We start from the raw sequence: 17,976 nt of genomic DNA, 5'->3' as shown, positions 1-17,976 counted from the left end.
TATAGTTTAGGAACACATCATACGTTATTGTAATTCCGCCGATTTTCTAAGTTAGGATATAATAGCTCAAAGCTAGTCATTTTTATTATATTGCTAAGTATTGATTTTATTTGTATTGTTTGACCAGGAACATCCCTACGATTTGCTTGCTTAATCTTGGTGACTATTAAAATATTAAGTAATCAGTTACATTTGTTGAAGTTAATAACATTATATTTTATAACAACATAAAATATTTGTCTCATAAATTAAATAATTAACTTCAATTGGTATTGCTAATTTTAGCCAAAATGTGTCAACATCGGAACTGAGTCCGTTGAGCACTGCCCGAAGGTAAAACAGTGTTCAGGGATCCAGTCCTGTAACTCAGTTACACTCCTCCCCGCTATACAAAAGAGTAGCACACACACAAGAGGTTCTCCTTCCGAGTCCATTGCATTTTGAAAGTTGCAGAGTTGGTAATCCGTTGATGTACTGACCAAACAAAACGGACGCGTAACGAATGCATAACACACACCGGATATGCAACGTACGAGTAACGGAGACGTACTGGACAGAAAGGATGTCGAACGTACATACAATGGACGAGTACCGCATAAAACGGACACCTAACGGAAGCGTACCGGATAAAACGGATGAACAAGATATACGGAAAAATTAAAGGCGACAATAATAATACATGTAAATCGCATAAATATTCAAAATATTTCTGTGTAACTGTTTTGGTTTGTTCTTCAAAATGCCGCAAAAGGCCAGTGTTTGGGCTGAATAAGAGCTGCTTGATTGTTAAGACGAGCCATTACTCTAAGATCGATTATTAATAATAAAAATTCATGAACCTAAAGAAATCTAAGTGGCATTTCTGATGCGAAATTTTCAATTGGCATTTATCCGTTACAGATCCGTTCATCATCCGTTTTATTCGTTATACGTCCGGTAGAAGTCCGTTTCACATTCGTTCAAAATCCGTTTTATCCGTTAGACGTCCGTTAGAAGTTCGTTGGTGTATTTATCTGCCAGACCGCCAACGGATGTATAACGGACACGTAACGGATACGAAACGGAAACGAAACGGACGAGTACCGTATAAAACGGACGCCTACCGGACGTTCAACGGACAATTTGTCCGTTGGACGTCCGTTCAAAGTTTCGATTAATGCTTTTCTACCGGATAGAACGGACGTCAACGGATAAAACGTACGCTAAACGGACATGCAACGGATATGAACGGACGTCTAACGGATAAAAACGGAAGTCTAACGGACATGAACGGATTGAAAAAAAGTAAGGCATCCGTTGGAGCTATCCGTTAGAGTGTGACCGAGGCTTAAACCATTAAAAGTCAAGGTATGGCCTTCAACACGGAGCCTTGGCTCACACCGAACAGCAAGCTATAAAGGGCCCCCAAAATAACTAGTATAAAACCATTCAAACGGGAAAACCAACGGTCAAATCTATATAAAAACGAGAAACGAGAAACAAACAGACGACAACTACTGTACATCAGATTCCTGACTTAGGACAGGTTCAAACATTTGCATTGGGATTTAACGTTTTTATGGTACCAAACCTTCTTCTTTTTCTGAAACAATAGTATACCATCACAACATAGAAAGACACACTTTAAAATATCAATTGGAAGGCTTAATCCATTGGTAAGTATTTCTGCAAATTCAAATAGAGAATAATTTAAAAAAGATAAATTGATGACAACGATACATCATGGACCACCCTTCTCCGTTAATAAGCCGGTACACAATGCATCCCATGTCGCCGTATGCATTAAAAATAAAACCAAAAATGCTCAACAATATTACATTTACTATTCAGAGTAAAATGGTGCATCATACACCCTTACGTTATCATTTTATCTAATGTTGATTGGTTTTTGACTGTCAAGATTTATATTAGCATAGTTAAAAAGTAACTGAATAAATAATTTGCTTTAACATTTCAAACAACTAAAGTAAATATTGATACAATCATATATGGGACGTATTTTCATCCATGGATTGTTCTTTGAGTAGATCTTTGATACACTTGTAGCAATAGTCATACTGATCCTGTAAATGAATGAAACAATGTTATCATATTGGTTTCAAGCCAAATATATCGGTAAAATAAAATAAATGTCCTATATATTAAAAACGGCTGTTTTTTTTATTTCTTTAAAACATTTTCATTCAAGTTCTAAACAACCTATCTTTACTTTATCTGTTCAGGTACGTTTAAAATCAATTTGTAGAAATTGAAGTTTTTGTTTGATTTTATGCTTGCTGTTTGATCGTTTGTTCTGTAGAGTGTCTGGTGAAGGACATTCGACTGTTTTCACGCGCACCGCAACATCGATGTAATGTTTTTCCTCATTCAGTTATGAATCATTCATTATATGCATAGGTAACATTTTACTCAAATGAAACATGGCTCAGCAGGTAATCTTATTTAAAATGTCCTCTTCTCGTATAAGCAAATGAAATATTAACCAAACAAAAATGATTTAGAAAAAAAACATATAATCATTAGCAGAGCATACAGTTTGTATTTTTTTTTTATTGTAATTACTAAGATGAAGTGATAGAGATTGCTGATAGATTTTAGTACCCTCTGTCCAATAGACAGTTGACATGTACCGCCGGTATGCATACATTGCTGTTGTGTGTCAGGGAAAATAACAACATCATACAATGATAAAAAGATGAAAGTTGATATTAAGAAATGCTTGTCTTGACAGGGCGTTACCAGGTATTTGCACAATTTGCCAAAATTTCAATCGAGCGAAATATAAAAAAATTGAAAGAAAAGCATAAAAAGAAGATGTGGTATGAATGCCAATGTGACAACTCTTCACAAGAGACCACATGACGCAGAAAAATAAAAAATATAAAAATACATAGTACTGAGAAAATGAATCACAGAAGACAGATCGCCAGTCTTTATAAGAACAATACTACACAACATAACATATGTTTTAACCAAAATAGAAAAAAAAAACCAACAGTATATAAACACAAAATTTAAACTAAGTCTGAGCGACACGAAACTCTATGAAAAGCTTGGATTGATCTCGAGGGCTCCGGAAGGGTAAGCAGATCCTGCTCCACATGTGACATCCGTCGTGTTACTGAAGTAAGTGCAGATCAGGTGATAAGTCTAATTCCATATTTGAGGAGAACGATGATGCGAGTGCGGTTGCGACGGTTGGAGTATGTTCGTCATCATCGATGAAAAAGACTTTTAATAACGGTCAAACAAGTCGTGCTGGCATCCGTTAAAATTAAGTACGGATTTAAAGCCAAACAAAGAAACAACATTATATTCGGTGTGATACGATGAAATACAGAAAACATATACTTGGGTAGTAGCAGCAATGTTCAGTTAAAGTTGATTTATCATGTCATTATAAAACAGATACTTTTAGTTTTCATTACTGAAAGCAAAACATGGTTTTTGTTATTTTTCCATTGACAATTAACGAGAAAAATAAGTTACCAATTTATTTTCGGTCCATATTATGTATTGTATTGTACAGTGTACGACGCAATTTCACATTCTCACAATAGAAAAAATAATGTTGGAATTTGTTCAGGGGTATCGGTGCTGCAGTAGGTATTAGTTCTCAAACACGTAGAGTATTATTTTACTATTTGCTTTAAGGTAAATTTAACGAAATAATTATTGTGAATATTCGGATGTTTCAAACTAGGCTTAAACCTTTTGAGTACTGATTCCATAACCCAATAAAAGACACGAATACTACTGTGTATTATGTTTATATGACTGTTATCTTGAGTATTTGAGCATCTAAAATGACTAAATATAATTTCAAGTAAATATTTGTTTATTTGTAGAAGTCATATTTATATTTAAAACTTCCAATCTTTCAATCATAAAAAGCTATTACTTGATATCTCTATGATAAACTTACACCGTTAGTCATGAATTCTGGACGTCTACTTTGAACATGCCTTACTGCTTGAAAGACATCGAGTTCGTCATCTAATTCTAATTTATCCAAAATAAGACAAAGTGCAACAAACAATCCACTTTTGCTGCAACCATCTCTAAAATTGTAAGGGTTACAATTGCTATTATAGTAGATGAATATTAGGACTGCATCATCGAAAATAAACATATGACAGATATACAAATTATCATTTTCTATGCTGCAATTTCATATAAAAAAACCTAATCGAATTAGTTATTAAAGGCATTGAAGAACTAACCATGCCAGATATTGAAAAATATTTCTAGCGTATATAGGGTTTACAGTTTGATATGGATTATGCATGCATATTGCATATTACAATGAAGTTGTTTTCATATCTATCAAATATATATATTCTAGCAGACTTTGCATGTTTGGAATTCATGATTTTCTGATTGAACCTAATTATGTTTGTTTGCCTGCACCTAATACATTTATTTTGTTATACCTGCATACCACCGTAATTGGACATTTCTGTGAGTCCCGACAGTTACCAACTCTTTTCAGAAGGCTTAACATCATGTTTGATGAGGGAAGTGTACCCTCTTGCCATTCTTTTGTCGTTAATACATTTATTACTCTTCTATCTTGTTTTGTCTAGAGGGACAAGAAAAATGATAACAAAATTCAAATGTCGATCTTAATATAATGATTTTTTGATTGAGGTTTTCTATAAATCATATTCTTATGAGTAATTGATGTAAGCAAATTGTTTATTAAAGCTCACCTTACTACTTTCAAAAATGAGCAAAACACATGCACTATAGTCAACTATAATCAAACGTCAAAATCAGAACTTCAAACACATCAAACGAATGATTAACAACTGTCATTTTCCTGGCTTTGTACATACATTTTCTTATGTAAAAAAAGTGATTTAAGCCTTGCCTTATATATAGCTAGCTAACTTCTCACTTGTATGACAATCGTGAAAAAATCCAGTACGCTGACAACGATGAGTGAACAAAAAACCCCCAGATTTAATAGACAAAAATGTCAAAATATATTACAGCTAATAGATAAATTATATTTTCCTCGACTAAAGTATCAAAAAGTACACATCCATTGAGTGTAAAGATGTCATATATATAGTCTGAGTCAAGCAAGGCATTGTGCAAAGCTAAAATAAACGTTCATATATTGTAGTATCAACAGGATATAGGATGATGCAGTATATTAGTATTATACATCAATTGCAAATTTTACACACAATATAAACTGGCGGATTTTCACTGTTCAAACATTGTAGACTTTCAGTGATATTTAAAGGGTAGATACATATACAGCGGGACAGTCACGCCAGCATCAATATCGTTTACCTTATGATTCAATGTTATCTTCAGTTCTTCCAAACTAGATCCGTTTTCTTTGATTACGCATAAGTCATTAAACTCCATCATTTTCTTTCTTTCTAACCACAACTGAACTCTCTGATATAAATCATAATAGAAGTAATGATTTTCAATGCTGACAAATGATGAAGCAGTATGAATATAATATACTCATCATTAATTCATCATTGGACAGACAAACATGAGTGTTAAATAGAATTGAATGTACGACAAAGATTGTGAAGTTAAGTGTTTCAACAAGGGGTAACAATTACTGCTATATGCGTTAATCCCTCATTCAATTGCAAATAATTTATAGAGCTGTATGACAACAACAAACGACAAGTCCGATAAATTGACGTTAGTTGTCATATTTAGCTAAATATGTAAGCCTTAAGATGCTAGTTGAGAACCTGAAATACAATAATATCGAAAAAAATGTCAAAATGGAGACCATCGCAGAAATTCAAAATGCTCACTTCTAAAATTGGGTCCAACAACACAATGATTCTGGAATTGTGGTCATATATCATTGTCCAAAAATCCACAATAGTATCTTTTATAGGCCATTGTGTTACAAAAAATGAGCTGTCTTCTTTATAACCCTGTAAAGACAAAAAAAAAAAATGTTTTATAAGAAATGTTATTTGTAGGAAGGTAATAAAATAGCTTACAAGTGTAACACGCTATTCCAATGTAAATTAAGTTAATAAATAGCTTTCTTATTTTAATTCCTCGATTGCATTCTTTAAATAAATAATTAAATTAATTTCTTTTCATACTTGCATGGATGAAAAAAGGGGTGAAAGATATTAAAGGTAAATTCAAACTCATATAAGTCAAAAATAAACTGACAACATCATATATAAAAAAAAAAAGAAAAAGACCAACAGACAAATAATAGTACAAAAATATAACATAGAAATCTAAAGACTGAGCAACACGAACCACACCAAAAACTGGGGTGAAGTAAGGTGCCCTGTGGGTGTAAGCAGATCCTGCTCTTCATGCTGCATCTGATGTATTATAAAAAAAATGCAACTCACAGGTATTATCACTGCGTTTATGTAATCATTTCTTGTACTACCGTATGAAATTAGATATGGTCTAAAATCGTCATCTAAAATAAAAGGACGATGTAATAGATTTAAACAATATAATTCTTAATGCATTTCATACACAGACACAACCTAAAAAATGCATCAGAAAGATCAGAGTTCTTACATCATAACATCAAAAGATAATTAAATACGCTTCATTATTTCATTATTTTTCATTAAATGTACCTCTATTTATATAACTTTTTATTTAATTTTTACCATGCACAATCAATTCTCTTCAACTAAATTTAAACAAAAAAGGCAACACTTCCGATCGTCCGCCTTAAAATACAACATACATAATAACATAAGGTTATAATTGTTATCAAATGCTTAGTGGCTACCGTTTGTTGATGTGGTTCATACTTGTTTTTGTTTTTTTTATATGTATTAGACCGTTGGTTTTCCTGTTTGAATGATTTTACACTTGTCGTTTAGAAGCCCGTAATAGCTTGCTGTTCGCTTTGAGCCAAGGCTCCGTGTTGAAGACGGTACGTTGACCTAGTGTAAGTTATTTAAAGATTTTATTGAAGAAATGCAAACTGTACTTACGTGGAAGAATATTTCTTACTGAATTCTTTAACATATTTTTTGATAAATTTGCAGCTGTAAATTTTGAGGCAGGATACGATGGCCGCAACGTTTCTAGTGTCTTGTTTAAAATACAATCGAATATTCATCAAAATAATAAAAAAAACCCCCATCAATTAAGGAAATAAAAGTTATTGTTAGCTTCAAACAACAATTATCAAGTAGACAGAACTGAGATTGAAGACACAAATACATAAAGTCAACAGTAGTATACCGCTGTTCAAAAATCGTAAATCTATGGACAAAAATCAAAATCGGGGAAAACAAACTAAAACTGAGGGAAACGCATTAAATATAAGAGGAGAACAACGACACAACATTCAAATGTAACACACATAGCAACGAACTAATCATTAGACAAAATCCGATGAGAATAACCAATATAACATCAAAACCAAATACATGGATTTGGGATAGAAAAGTACCGTGACGCGTCTTATAGTAATGTGAATTCACACTCAAATATAGGAGAAAACAAACGACACAACGTACGGAAACACAACGTAAAAATGTTACACAAACAGAAACGAACTATGCTATAACAATGACCATTTTCCTGACTTGGTACAGGACATTTTTAAAGAAAAAAATGGTGGGTTGAACCTGGTTTTGTGGCATGCCAAACCTCGCACTTTAATGGCATTGTTAAATATAACATTAAAATGACAGCATAATAATACAGGACTTCAATACAAATAAATAGGAGAACGTATTAGGCAAAGAAAAACATGAATAATAGATAACAAAAGGCATCAGGTTTAAAATTCAATACGTCAAAACCGCGCCTCGTCCACACAAGACTTACCAGTTACGCCCAGATATAAAAGTTCGAAAGTTAAAAAAAGGGATCAAAAATTGAAAAAGGTTGTGCCAAATACGGCTAGGGTTTTCTGCTTGTGATAATAACATCCTTATTATTTAGAACAATTTATGCTATTGCAAACAGTAAATTTTATCAAATGAATATAAAAGATTTACATGATAAAACTGACGTCTTAACTAATTACAGAAAACAAAACCCGAATACATAATACATTGAAGACCAACACAGAAAATAGACACACCCGACTTGGTCCAGGCCTCAACGCAAAAAGTCATAAAATGACGTCACATAAGAAGTAGTAAAATAGCACAAAAATTACGTCACGCAGACATTTGAATTTCTGAAACAGCACGAAAATGACGCCACATTTGAAAAACTATATCTCAAAAATAAGATAGAAATAGGATTGATTTAAAATTATAATAGAACTATATACTGATGTTACATTTAAACACAATGCACATTGCAATACTAATTAATAGCAATATTATATATATGTCCGGTTTGTTTTGAATCTAACTACAATCATAAAATATCGTACAGATTAAGTTGAACAAAATCAAAACTAATAAATGAAGGTGGTGATTAATTTTCTTTACCATAACACATGAATATAATAGAAAAGACGTCAACTAATTTGACAAACTCCGATGAAAATTACAAATATAACAAATATAACATCAAACTAAGTACATGAATTTGGGATAGATAAGTACAGTAACACGTCTTATAGTAATGCGAATTCACACTCAGCAAAACAGTCACAATCGGGAATAAGTCACGTTCGGTAATTAAAAGATTAGACGACGTAATGACAAACCACAATCTACCATATGGTAAAAATGTCCTTAACTAGTTTGGTCAAAGACACATCGTATGGATCTACTAATTCGTGATGGTGTCCATAAAATTTACGGAGTGTCAATTTTAATATGTCCTCCTCATAACTTTGTTGAAGCAGTTTCTGTGTAATGAGCACACTTCTGTATATGAAGTCCGTATACTTTTCGTTTAACTTGCGTGGTGCTATTTAGTGATTTATATATTTAATTATGTCTATCGCAGTTCGGAAAACTGGATAACACTATAATTGCATAGTGTACTTTCCAAGCTTCCTATCTCTTTTTTAATTTTGGTGCGTTTGTGTCCGTGGTTTGAACACATTTAGCCCTACTGCATAGTTAATCAGTGAAATTACGAAAAAACATATGTAGAGTTCTGTATGGTCGATCGTTTTCGTTTTCGTTTGAATGTTATTGTTTGAGTGATATATATGGAAGTGTTTAACGACCTTGACTGGCTATACAGCCCTCGCACGGTTGGCTCGGTGCCCGAAGGCGATTGGTGAGCGTTTGAATATTTTGTGCCGTGGGTCAGAAACATGTAACAAAGGACGCCAAATGGAGGCCGCCATCTTGGTTTTGTTGAGTTGATTTTGTTTGTTTACTATTTTGGTGTTATTTCTTCACTAACGGCTGCTTTCAGGTCCAGTTTGGTCAACTTGGCAGCCCGCTAGCCCCGATGATGGAGTACTGGTAGATGAATCGTGGACGTAGTTATAAAGATGACAGGAAGCGTTATCAGGACCAAAGCCGTGAGGCAGTGAAATGAAGGTCGTATCACCCAACAGCCTAGGATACAGCCCTCGGACGTAAATCGGCATAACACTCCCCATGATACAATGGTTTTGGAGTGCATGTTAACGCGGGTACGCCAACTACTACGTCTATCTGTACGGCATGGATTGGTTTCTGTCATCATGTCGTTGATCATCTAACAATAAACCATCATTGAAGATAGCGGGTAAAGGAGAGCTGGCCCAGCACGTCCGTTCAGCTGTAATGACTGAGACGTGACTGGATTGAAAAAATGTGTTTGAGTGATTCAAGATGTATGGCTTTTTATAGGTCGTCTTTTTTAAAGTCACAATCCCATAACTGATCCAAAAAGGTTTAAGTTTATGTACTACATTAATCTAAACATTTTTAATTTTTGAAATACTAAGGCTTTGCTACCTCAGGAATAGATTACCTTAGCTGTATTTGGCAAAACAATTTTAGGGAGTGTGGTTGTCAATGCTCTTCAACTTCGTACTTTATTCGGCCTTTTTAACTTTCTTGGATTCAAGCGTTACTGATGAGGCTTTTGTAGACGAAACGCACGTCTGGAGTAAATACAAAATGTAATTCTAGTATTTATAATGAGTATATCTGATACCACGTTTCTATAATATAAAAAACAAACCCAACACAGATTAAATTTTTCAGAATTCAGTGAAATAATGACATGAAAAACAAGAAATATTATTTCATTCTGTTTTATCTTTTCATACTCATACCTTAAACTCCTCGCACAATTTCTCTTTAAGTGAACACGTCATATTTTCAATATCATAGTTATATTGAAAGAAATCTGTCCTTGGTATTGACATTTTTGGTACTGTAAAAAGTTCGAGCAGGGCTTCAAATACTGTTTCATATTGTTCCTGTATAATCGATGAACTCATATTTAGTTATTTACAAAATGACTACTTAAATATATCCTAACAATCAAAATTTATGTGTATAAACATACCACATTTGATGAAAAAAATTCTGTAACATGTTTGCTAACAGCAAGGAGGGCATACTAAGGGTTTCAAAAATATCTTTTGTATGACCTAGGCGGTGTTAACACGACCTCCTGCAATAGAAGCGAGCCCGCTACCACGAAACTAAAGATTGAGACACTTCTGTGATTAAAACCATTTATGCTCTACTTTACCCACTACCATGCAGAAATAACGAAATTTAGAACAATTACCTGTAATTATATCAAATGTTGATTAAAAGATAAACTGTATTTTATTAAATCTGTATCTTTTGAAGCTGTTGTTAACTATATGATCAAATAATTGAATATTACGATGTCATTTATTGAATTGTTTTTACAACATTTATAAAAATGATAGTTTTGAAATGTGAACTTCAGTAGCGTTTTTGCGTTAGTTTTTTTTTAAACATAGATTGTGTTTTAATTTTGATCTTTTATGACTTTTTACTATGGCCCGATAAGCTGTTTAAAAGAAAAAGACAACACCCGCCTACACGTGTCCAATAATCCTTTCAGCCTTAACCATGTGAACGACAAACATCCGATAAACAAATAATTATAAAAACCCTACTTGCTTACGTTGTTGAACTTAGAATCTGAAATCCACGTAAATAAAGGCAACAGAAGAATTTCGATGTTCAAAAGTAATAAATCGACCAAAGAAAATAAATCCCTCTTACAAAATAAAACCGAGGGAAACACCTCAACCATAAGAGGGAAACAATGGATAAACAGAAGCACTGCAATAAAAGCAAACGCCAGCATACATAGAAACGGACAACTGCTATATTCAAGACATGGTATCTGACATTTTAAGAAAAATAGTGGGTTAAGAAAGAAGAGGAAATTAGTAAGAGTCTTTTGTTTTGGAAAGTAATTATCAATGTACATTAATATTAATAAAAGGTAATGTAATTTTAATTTTTAATTATTGAGATGTAAGTTGCAGGAAAACGAACTTTAGAAAACAAAGCCTCAAATGAAAATTAATGTCGTTTATAAAAAAAAGAAATATTTCGGCGAAACAAATTGACAGTGGGGACAAAATATTTATGTTTTGTGAAAACAGTGTGAATAAAGAAAATTACCATATCAGAAACCACGAGTTATGATGCATTCTGAGCAAATGTGCCTCGGGAACACGTAGCCGCCCTACACAGATACTGATAAATTAAAGATAATTTCTAATTCGACACGTGTTTCGTTTGATAGAATTCCTATCTTTATTTCAATACATATTTTGACCTTAGTTATTTCAGTTAAAGTAAGAAAACACGGAGTTTTTAGATATCAAACAAAGCATATTTATTGTGTTTGAAAAAAAATAATTTCATATTAAACAATTGTAGGAGATTTATTAAAGTGGAAAAAATTAAATTGTTACAGTTATGTTACCAACATGGGTTTTTATCATATTCATTCTATCCTTCCGCATCATATGAAGATAATCCATAACATCAACATAACCAATTTTTTTTCCATTCTCATATAATGCATCTATGGCAATAAATGTGCCTGTCCTTCCAATGCCAGCGCTAAAACAAATCATGTATATCAAAATAGTTGGCATATTCAAATTAACTTGAAATGTGTGACAAAGAATATTTGCTCAGTTGAAGACAATATCATGATAATAGAAAATTCTTTAATGTTTTTTTTCCATGGTTATTTCACTTTATTCGACAAGGAATAGCACCTTTAAAAATAAACAAAGTATTGCAATCGACTTCATGCTCGATTTTTAAGAGTTTTAAAAACAATTTAAAAATGAATATTTAACAATATTAAATTTTATGTTATTCTTCTGGTAAGGGCAATAAGCTGAAGGATGATTACCATCTAAATTGAGATAATCAAATCTAGTGGTCAGTTTGCATACCTGCAGTGAACAATCAATGGTCCATTCCGGTCAAAATCTTCACTTACTCTCCTGTAAAAGTTTACCAATTCGATTCTACCGGGAACTCCATGGTCTGGCCATTGGTTGAATTGTAATTAGTGTACGGTCTTTACAACCTGGTATTATATTATATATAACCTTACCAACATGGTAAAATTTACACAAAGTGTTACATTATCACAAAACTTAACATTTGATATACTGAATAATTCATTGGAAAATTAATCCTGTTTGCAAATTTGTTCTCGATGTCTTTGGAAAACACATTTGACGAAATAATAGACATACATAATGAGAAATGTTTGTTTCGCCTTAAAAACTTTTACATGAAGGAATATTTCAGGGAGACTTTTAAAATCAAAGGCAATATATCTTTATGCAAACAAAAGATACTGAGCTTTTTTAGCCGCAAGTTAAAGTTTAATAAATGAAGACTATGTCCATGGGAAACATACGGTGCCATCGGTTGCATGGAACGTGTTAATGTACACAACTCAAGAACCGTAAAAGTGACGCTATCCAAGTTCGAATTTGATCTGGGTATTGTATTAATAATCATTGCGTGTAAGTTTTATAACATTGGATTGCGGCGAACTTAAATAAAAGATCGGTAACAAAAAAAAAAACCAGCATTATTTCATTTGTAAAGGATCAAACCTCTAGAAGGATGAAAGTGACGCCACCTACTTCAGATATGATTTTTGATTAGTAGTATTCAGCATATTGTGTAAGTTTTATAACATTTGGTTGTCTAAAACTAAATCAAAAGAAGTGAAAATAATTGTGGGACTCACTGCAATGGCGTTGTCAGTTATCGACAACTTATGAGTTTGAAAATTATTTTAATATCTTCTGTCTTTTGAGTCACCAAACACTGAAAACTCTACGCACTTACTTGCTTCAGTGGTGACACTATTATTTCCTTTATACTATAATAAACATTATATTGGTAATTTTAACCATTAACTTGTATAAACAATATTATTAAAATACCCTTGAAATGAATACTTTTTTATGCCAAGTGTCTAATGGCTGCAATGAAAAATATAATGAAGTCTATACTGGGTATTGTTAATTGTTTTTGTACCTATTGTAAAGGATTCGTTAAAAATAAGAAAATAATATATATTACCATACTACCACTATTAGACACAGATATTTTCCTGCACATATAATGTGTATGCTGTTTTTCTTCTGTCATAACAAGACTATAAGTGTCTACTAACAATGGTTCTTTGACTGAATCTGGCCAATACTGTGCACATTTTCCCTAATAAAATATAATATACTTTTGGATATAGATATATGTGTTCACAAATATTATATAAAAAATAAAATAAACCATATGTGCTTTAGAAAATATTTCCTGGATGTAACTGGTAAAATTTTGAACGACCAATACACAACAATTGCAATTGAAAGCTAAGCCTTAGGATACTTGTAAAGCTGATCAATTATAAATATACCAAAAACGAGACCTTACAATTTTATATAAATCATATTTAAGAAAAATGAGAAGTGGACCAAAGAAAAAAAGAAATATGTGAGATGTAGTTGTGTAGTAACAGAAGAACCTTCAGGGAGGGGTTACTTGCTTTATTTGTGTGCAGTAATATATATGAAGAGTCGGATATTTATAAACTTTCGAATATTCATGCAAGGGATGATGTGACAAATATATTTGATAATGTTTTTGCTAAATGTGCTATGTCTATAAATAAAGGCAACAGTAGCATACCGCTGTTCGAAAGTCATAAATCGATTGAGAGAAAACGAATCCGGGTTACAAACTAAAACCGAGGGAAACACACCAACTATAAGAGGAAAACAGCAAAACAATAGAAATACTAAGGTGCAACAAAAAAACATAACGACAATGTAACACACACAAAAACAAACTATAAGATAACAACTGCCATTTTCCTGACTTGTTACAGGACATTAAAAAAAAATAATGGTGGGACGAACCTGGTTTTGTAGCTAGCCAAACCTCGCGCTTTTATGACAATGTTAAATATAACTCTAAAAGGACAATATTACATGACAGGACTACAGTACAAATAAACAATTCAATAATACATTTCGACATGCTAATGACGATCAAACGCATCAGGCTTAAAATCCAATACGCCAGACGCGCGTCTCATTGACACAAGACCAACCAGCGACGCTCAGACCAAAAAAGCCAGTAAGCCAAACAATCACAATCAATATTCTTATCAACACAGTGTTGAATAGCCACAAAATAAAAACCAACACATAAAACACCCTAGGGAAGCAAATAAAACAGCACAACATAACCACTCATCGTCTATCACACGACTGGATTGCCGATTCCAAATTACGTCATAGGAAAAGTAAAATAAATTAAATTGCCTTTTTGTATTTTTTCGTTACATATGACGTAGACCTGTTCTTATACATCCCCTCATTGTGTTATTGTGTTATAGTAAATTTTTGTGTTCTGGTTTTTCATTTTTCTAATATTTATATGTTTATATTCCTTTTAGTGTTTCTTTGTTAAATTTTGTTTTTGTTTTTATAGTTCTGACCGCTGTACCCCAATTTTGACATTTTTATCTATTATGGCTGTTTGCATTGTTCATATATCGTTGTCAATATGATGAAATTCAATGCGACAGTCATACAAGTAAAAGGACTAGCTTGCTATAAAACCAGGTTTACTCTTCCATTTCTATTTAATAAAATGTCTGTACCAATTCAGGAATATGACCGTTGTTATCCATTCGTTTGATGTGTTTCAGCTTTAATTTTTGCCATCTTATTACTGACTTGCGGTTTTTAGTTTTCCACGTAGTTTGTTATTTATTTTATTTTACTTTTATTTGTACAAGTTGACAAAATAACAACATATATTAAACAATGAAAAATGAGTTTTACACCTTTCTTCCTTCCTCAAGTTGTGTTACCATTACAATTGTAAAGACATTTTCTTCCCAGACCATATGCCAGAAATCCCTGACAGTATTTTTCTTAGGACCTTTTTTTTTATGGAAAAAGAGAAGATAGTGCATTAAGTTATACTTCATAAAATAGGTAAATAGAAATAAAGAAATTTTTTTGGTAAAACATTATTAAATCACTCTGTTCATTAAGGAAAAAGGTTTGATTCTTTCAGCAAGTAATGACAGACTTGGCACTCAAAAATTGTCCAGATTAAAACATGTTAAATATAAACCAATTTTCAATATGATTAATGTAAGACAGTGTAATACAAGTACTTCCCTTTCATGAATGTGACCTACCGAATTAGACTATTTACCGGATTTGTAATCACATAAGCAACACAACGGGTGCCACATGTGGAGCAGGATCTGCTCACCCTTCGGAAGCACCTGAGATCACCCCTAGATTTTGGTGGGGTTCGTGTTGTTTATTCTTTAGTTTTCTATGTTGTGTCATGTGTACTATTGTTTTTCTGTTTGTCTTTTTCATTTTTAGCAATGGCGTTGTCAGTTTGTTTTAGATTTATGAGTTTGACTGTCCCTTTGGTATCTTTCGTCCCTCTTTTAAAGTCAGAAGTAAAAAAAAAACATAACGAAGAAGAAACATAACAATATACTGTTTGCTCCGTTAGTATTAACAACGATTGCCGCTAGTTATGTAGGAACAGTTCATTCGGTTACATATATTGATGGATTTTGTGTTTGTCGGTCTGTAATTTCGAATAAACTTCTTTTCTCAGATTCTTTGTTATTCCGTTTTTTTATACCTCAGCTAATGTTTTTATTCTTCAAATTATGTTTAAATTCCGTTTCTGAATAATATTTCATTTGCTCGTAATAAATCATGCTTAAGAAACATTATTTGGTCCTCGAATGTTTATGTGTTAAGTAAAAAATGTATTCGGGGAAATAAAATGATGTAACAGAATATCGAGAAGTTCTAAACATTTTTTCATGCGGTTTAATATTTAGAAGGTCTACTGATTTTTTACAAACCTTGTGCAGCTATGTATGCCCTTTTCTTTTCGTAATTCTGAAATACACATACTAATACGTATGATAAAACAGTTTTTGATTATGAAATGTTTTAACCTTAGAAATTTCCCTGTCGATAAAATGTTATATTCATGTCAACGTTATCAAAAGAGTCATCAGATCTGCATATATTTCTGAGGCCCAATCATGCAGATGTCCAAGTAAACACATTATCGAAAATATTTTGCAGATATAATCACATCATCATTAATTATTTTTTAACAAGATAATCACATAATCGAAAATACAATGACTATTAATTAATCAAATATCATGACATATTTGGTGTGGTAATCAAATAATCATTATAAAAACAGGCAAGTACTCACATATACAAACACCCAATGAGGAAGCTCATGTCATCATGTGTTCTCTGATATAGAGCTTGTCCCATTAACAGTTATACCTTGTTAATTATATCTAGTTTGTTTTGAAAATATTGAAAAGATGAAAATAATATTAGTAATGATAATAGAACCCTGTCTAGTACCGTTACTTTTAACAATAAACCTCTTGTTGAAGAACGTCAACAATTTTTATGTCCGAAATAGAAGAGACATAGAGACGAAGCAAAGTATATGAAGTAAAAATGTATTGATACTTGAAGAGCTATATGATCAGTAGGAACCAAACGAGTAAAGCAAAATACACATATGAAGAATCCTGCATGAGAGAGCTGGAAACATACTTTCTCAAAATTTTTAAAGTTATCAATGGTAAAGTAATGAAAAGTTTGTTTTAAATCATATTAGTGAAAAATTATATCACTGAATACTCAGTTGAATAATAGTACTGGAAAATTGAAATAGCGCTTATTCATGTTATTTACTGCACGGTCACTTTTTTTTTAATTAATCTTCATCTGAACGTTCAATAGATATAGGAAGATGTGGTATGATTGCCAATGAGACAACTCTCCATCCAAGTCACAATTAATAAAAAAATAAACCGTTACAGGTCAAGGTACGGTGTTCAACACGGCGCCTTGGCTCACAGCGAACAGCAAGCTATAAAGGGCCCAAAACAAACTACTAGACTAGTGTAAAACCATTCAAACGGGAAAACCAACGGTCTAATCTATATAAAAACGGGAAATGAGAAACACGTATGACTACATAAACAGACGACAACCACTGAACATCAGATTCGAGACTCAGGACAGATGCAAACTTATGCAGCGGGATTAAACGTTTTAATGGTACCAAACCTGTTCACTGCTCTAAAACAGTAGTATAACATCACAGCATAGAAAGACACACTATAAAATATCAAATGGAAGGCTTAACTCAATAAAAAAACGCAAATTAACACATCTGAATGCAAATACTTATTTAATAAAATCTATAAGGGATAAATAATTAAGATAAAAGGTAAATAAACAGGTTTAAACAAAGTATGATACCGCTGTGAAATGTTAAAAATATTCAGAAAATCATCACTTTTGTAAAAACCTGCGTTATAGTATAAAGTAAAATCACAAAAATACTAAACTCAGAGGAGAATCCAATCGGAAAGTCCATAATCACATGGCAAAATCAAATGACAAAACGCATCAAAAACGAATGGGCAAGAACTGTCATATACACAAGTAAAAGAAAACAATTTTGTTGTAAAGTATATTTCTTTTTCTGTGTGTATAATCTTCCTTTTAGA

General features: G+C 32.4%; 1 protein-coding gene across 1 annotated transcript; it reads right to left on the bottom strand.

Annotated features, from left to right (window-relative positions):
• Window positions 1-1,806: 1,806 nt before the first annotated feature.
• Window positions 1,807-16,376, bottom strand: LOC143083154 (receptor-type tyrosine-protein phosphatase epsilon-like). Its single transcript, XM_076259389.1, has 13 exons — window positions 16,285-16,376; window positions 15,226-15,323; window positions 13,455-13,592; window positions 12,302-12,438; window positions 11,822-11,957; window positions 10,169-10,315; window positions 6,969-7,068; window positions 6,363-6,436; window positions 5,796-5,921; window positions 5,305-5,415; window positions 4,434-4,582; window positions 3,926-4,061; window positions 1,807-2,063 (listed from the first exon to the last, which is right to left on the bottom strand). Exons 5-13 carry the CDS (start codon window positions 11,873-11,875, stop codon window positions 1,983-1,985), a joined length of 978 nt encoding a protein of 325 aa, XP_076115504.1. The 5' UTR covers window positions 11,876-11,957; window positions 12,302-12,438; window positions 13,455-13,592; window positions 15,226-15,323; window positions 16,285-16,376; the 3' UTR covers window positions 1,807-1,982.
• Between the last annotated feature and the right edge of the window lie 1,600 nt (window positions 16,377-17,976).

This window comes from Mytilus galloprovincialis, chromosome 1, assembly GCF_965363235.1.
Source record: "Mytilus galloprovincialis chromosome 1, xbMytGall1.hap1.1, whole genome shotgun sequence".
In the NCBI taxonomy this organism is placed as follows: domain Eukaryota; kingdom Metazoa; phylum Mollusca; class Bivalvia; order Mytilida; family Mytilidae; genus Mytilus; species Mytilus galloprovincialis.
Note: the sequence above shows the minus strand (reverse complement) of the source record. Positions and strands in the feature narration are given on the sequence as shown.

What these genes read in the sequence shown, in the direction of transcription:
- LOC143083154 (XM_076259389.1), bottom strand. Translation starts at nt 11,875, where the DNA reads ATGGATTATCTTCATATGATGCGGAAGGATAGAATGAATATGATAAAA. An exon ending in AGTAAGAAATATTCTTCCAC is followed by an intron (nt 6,437 to 6,968) that starts GTAAGTACAGTT and finishes CTTTTATTTTAG; the next exon opens with ATGACGATTTTAGACCATAT. An exon ending in CCAATTACGGTGGTATGCAG is followed by an intron (nt 4,062 to 4,433) that starts GTATAACAAAAT and finishes TTACAATTTTAG; the next exon opens with AGATGGTTGCAGCAAAAGTG.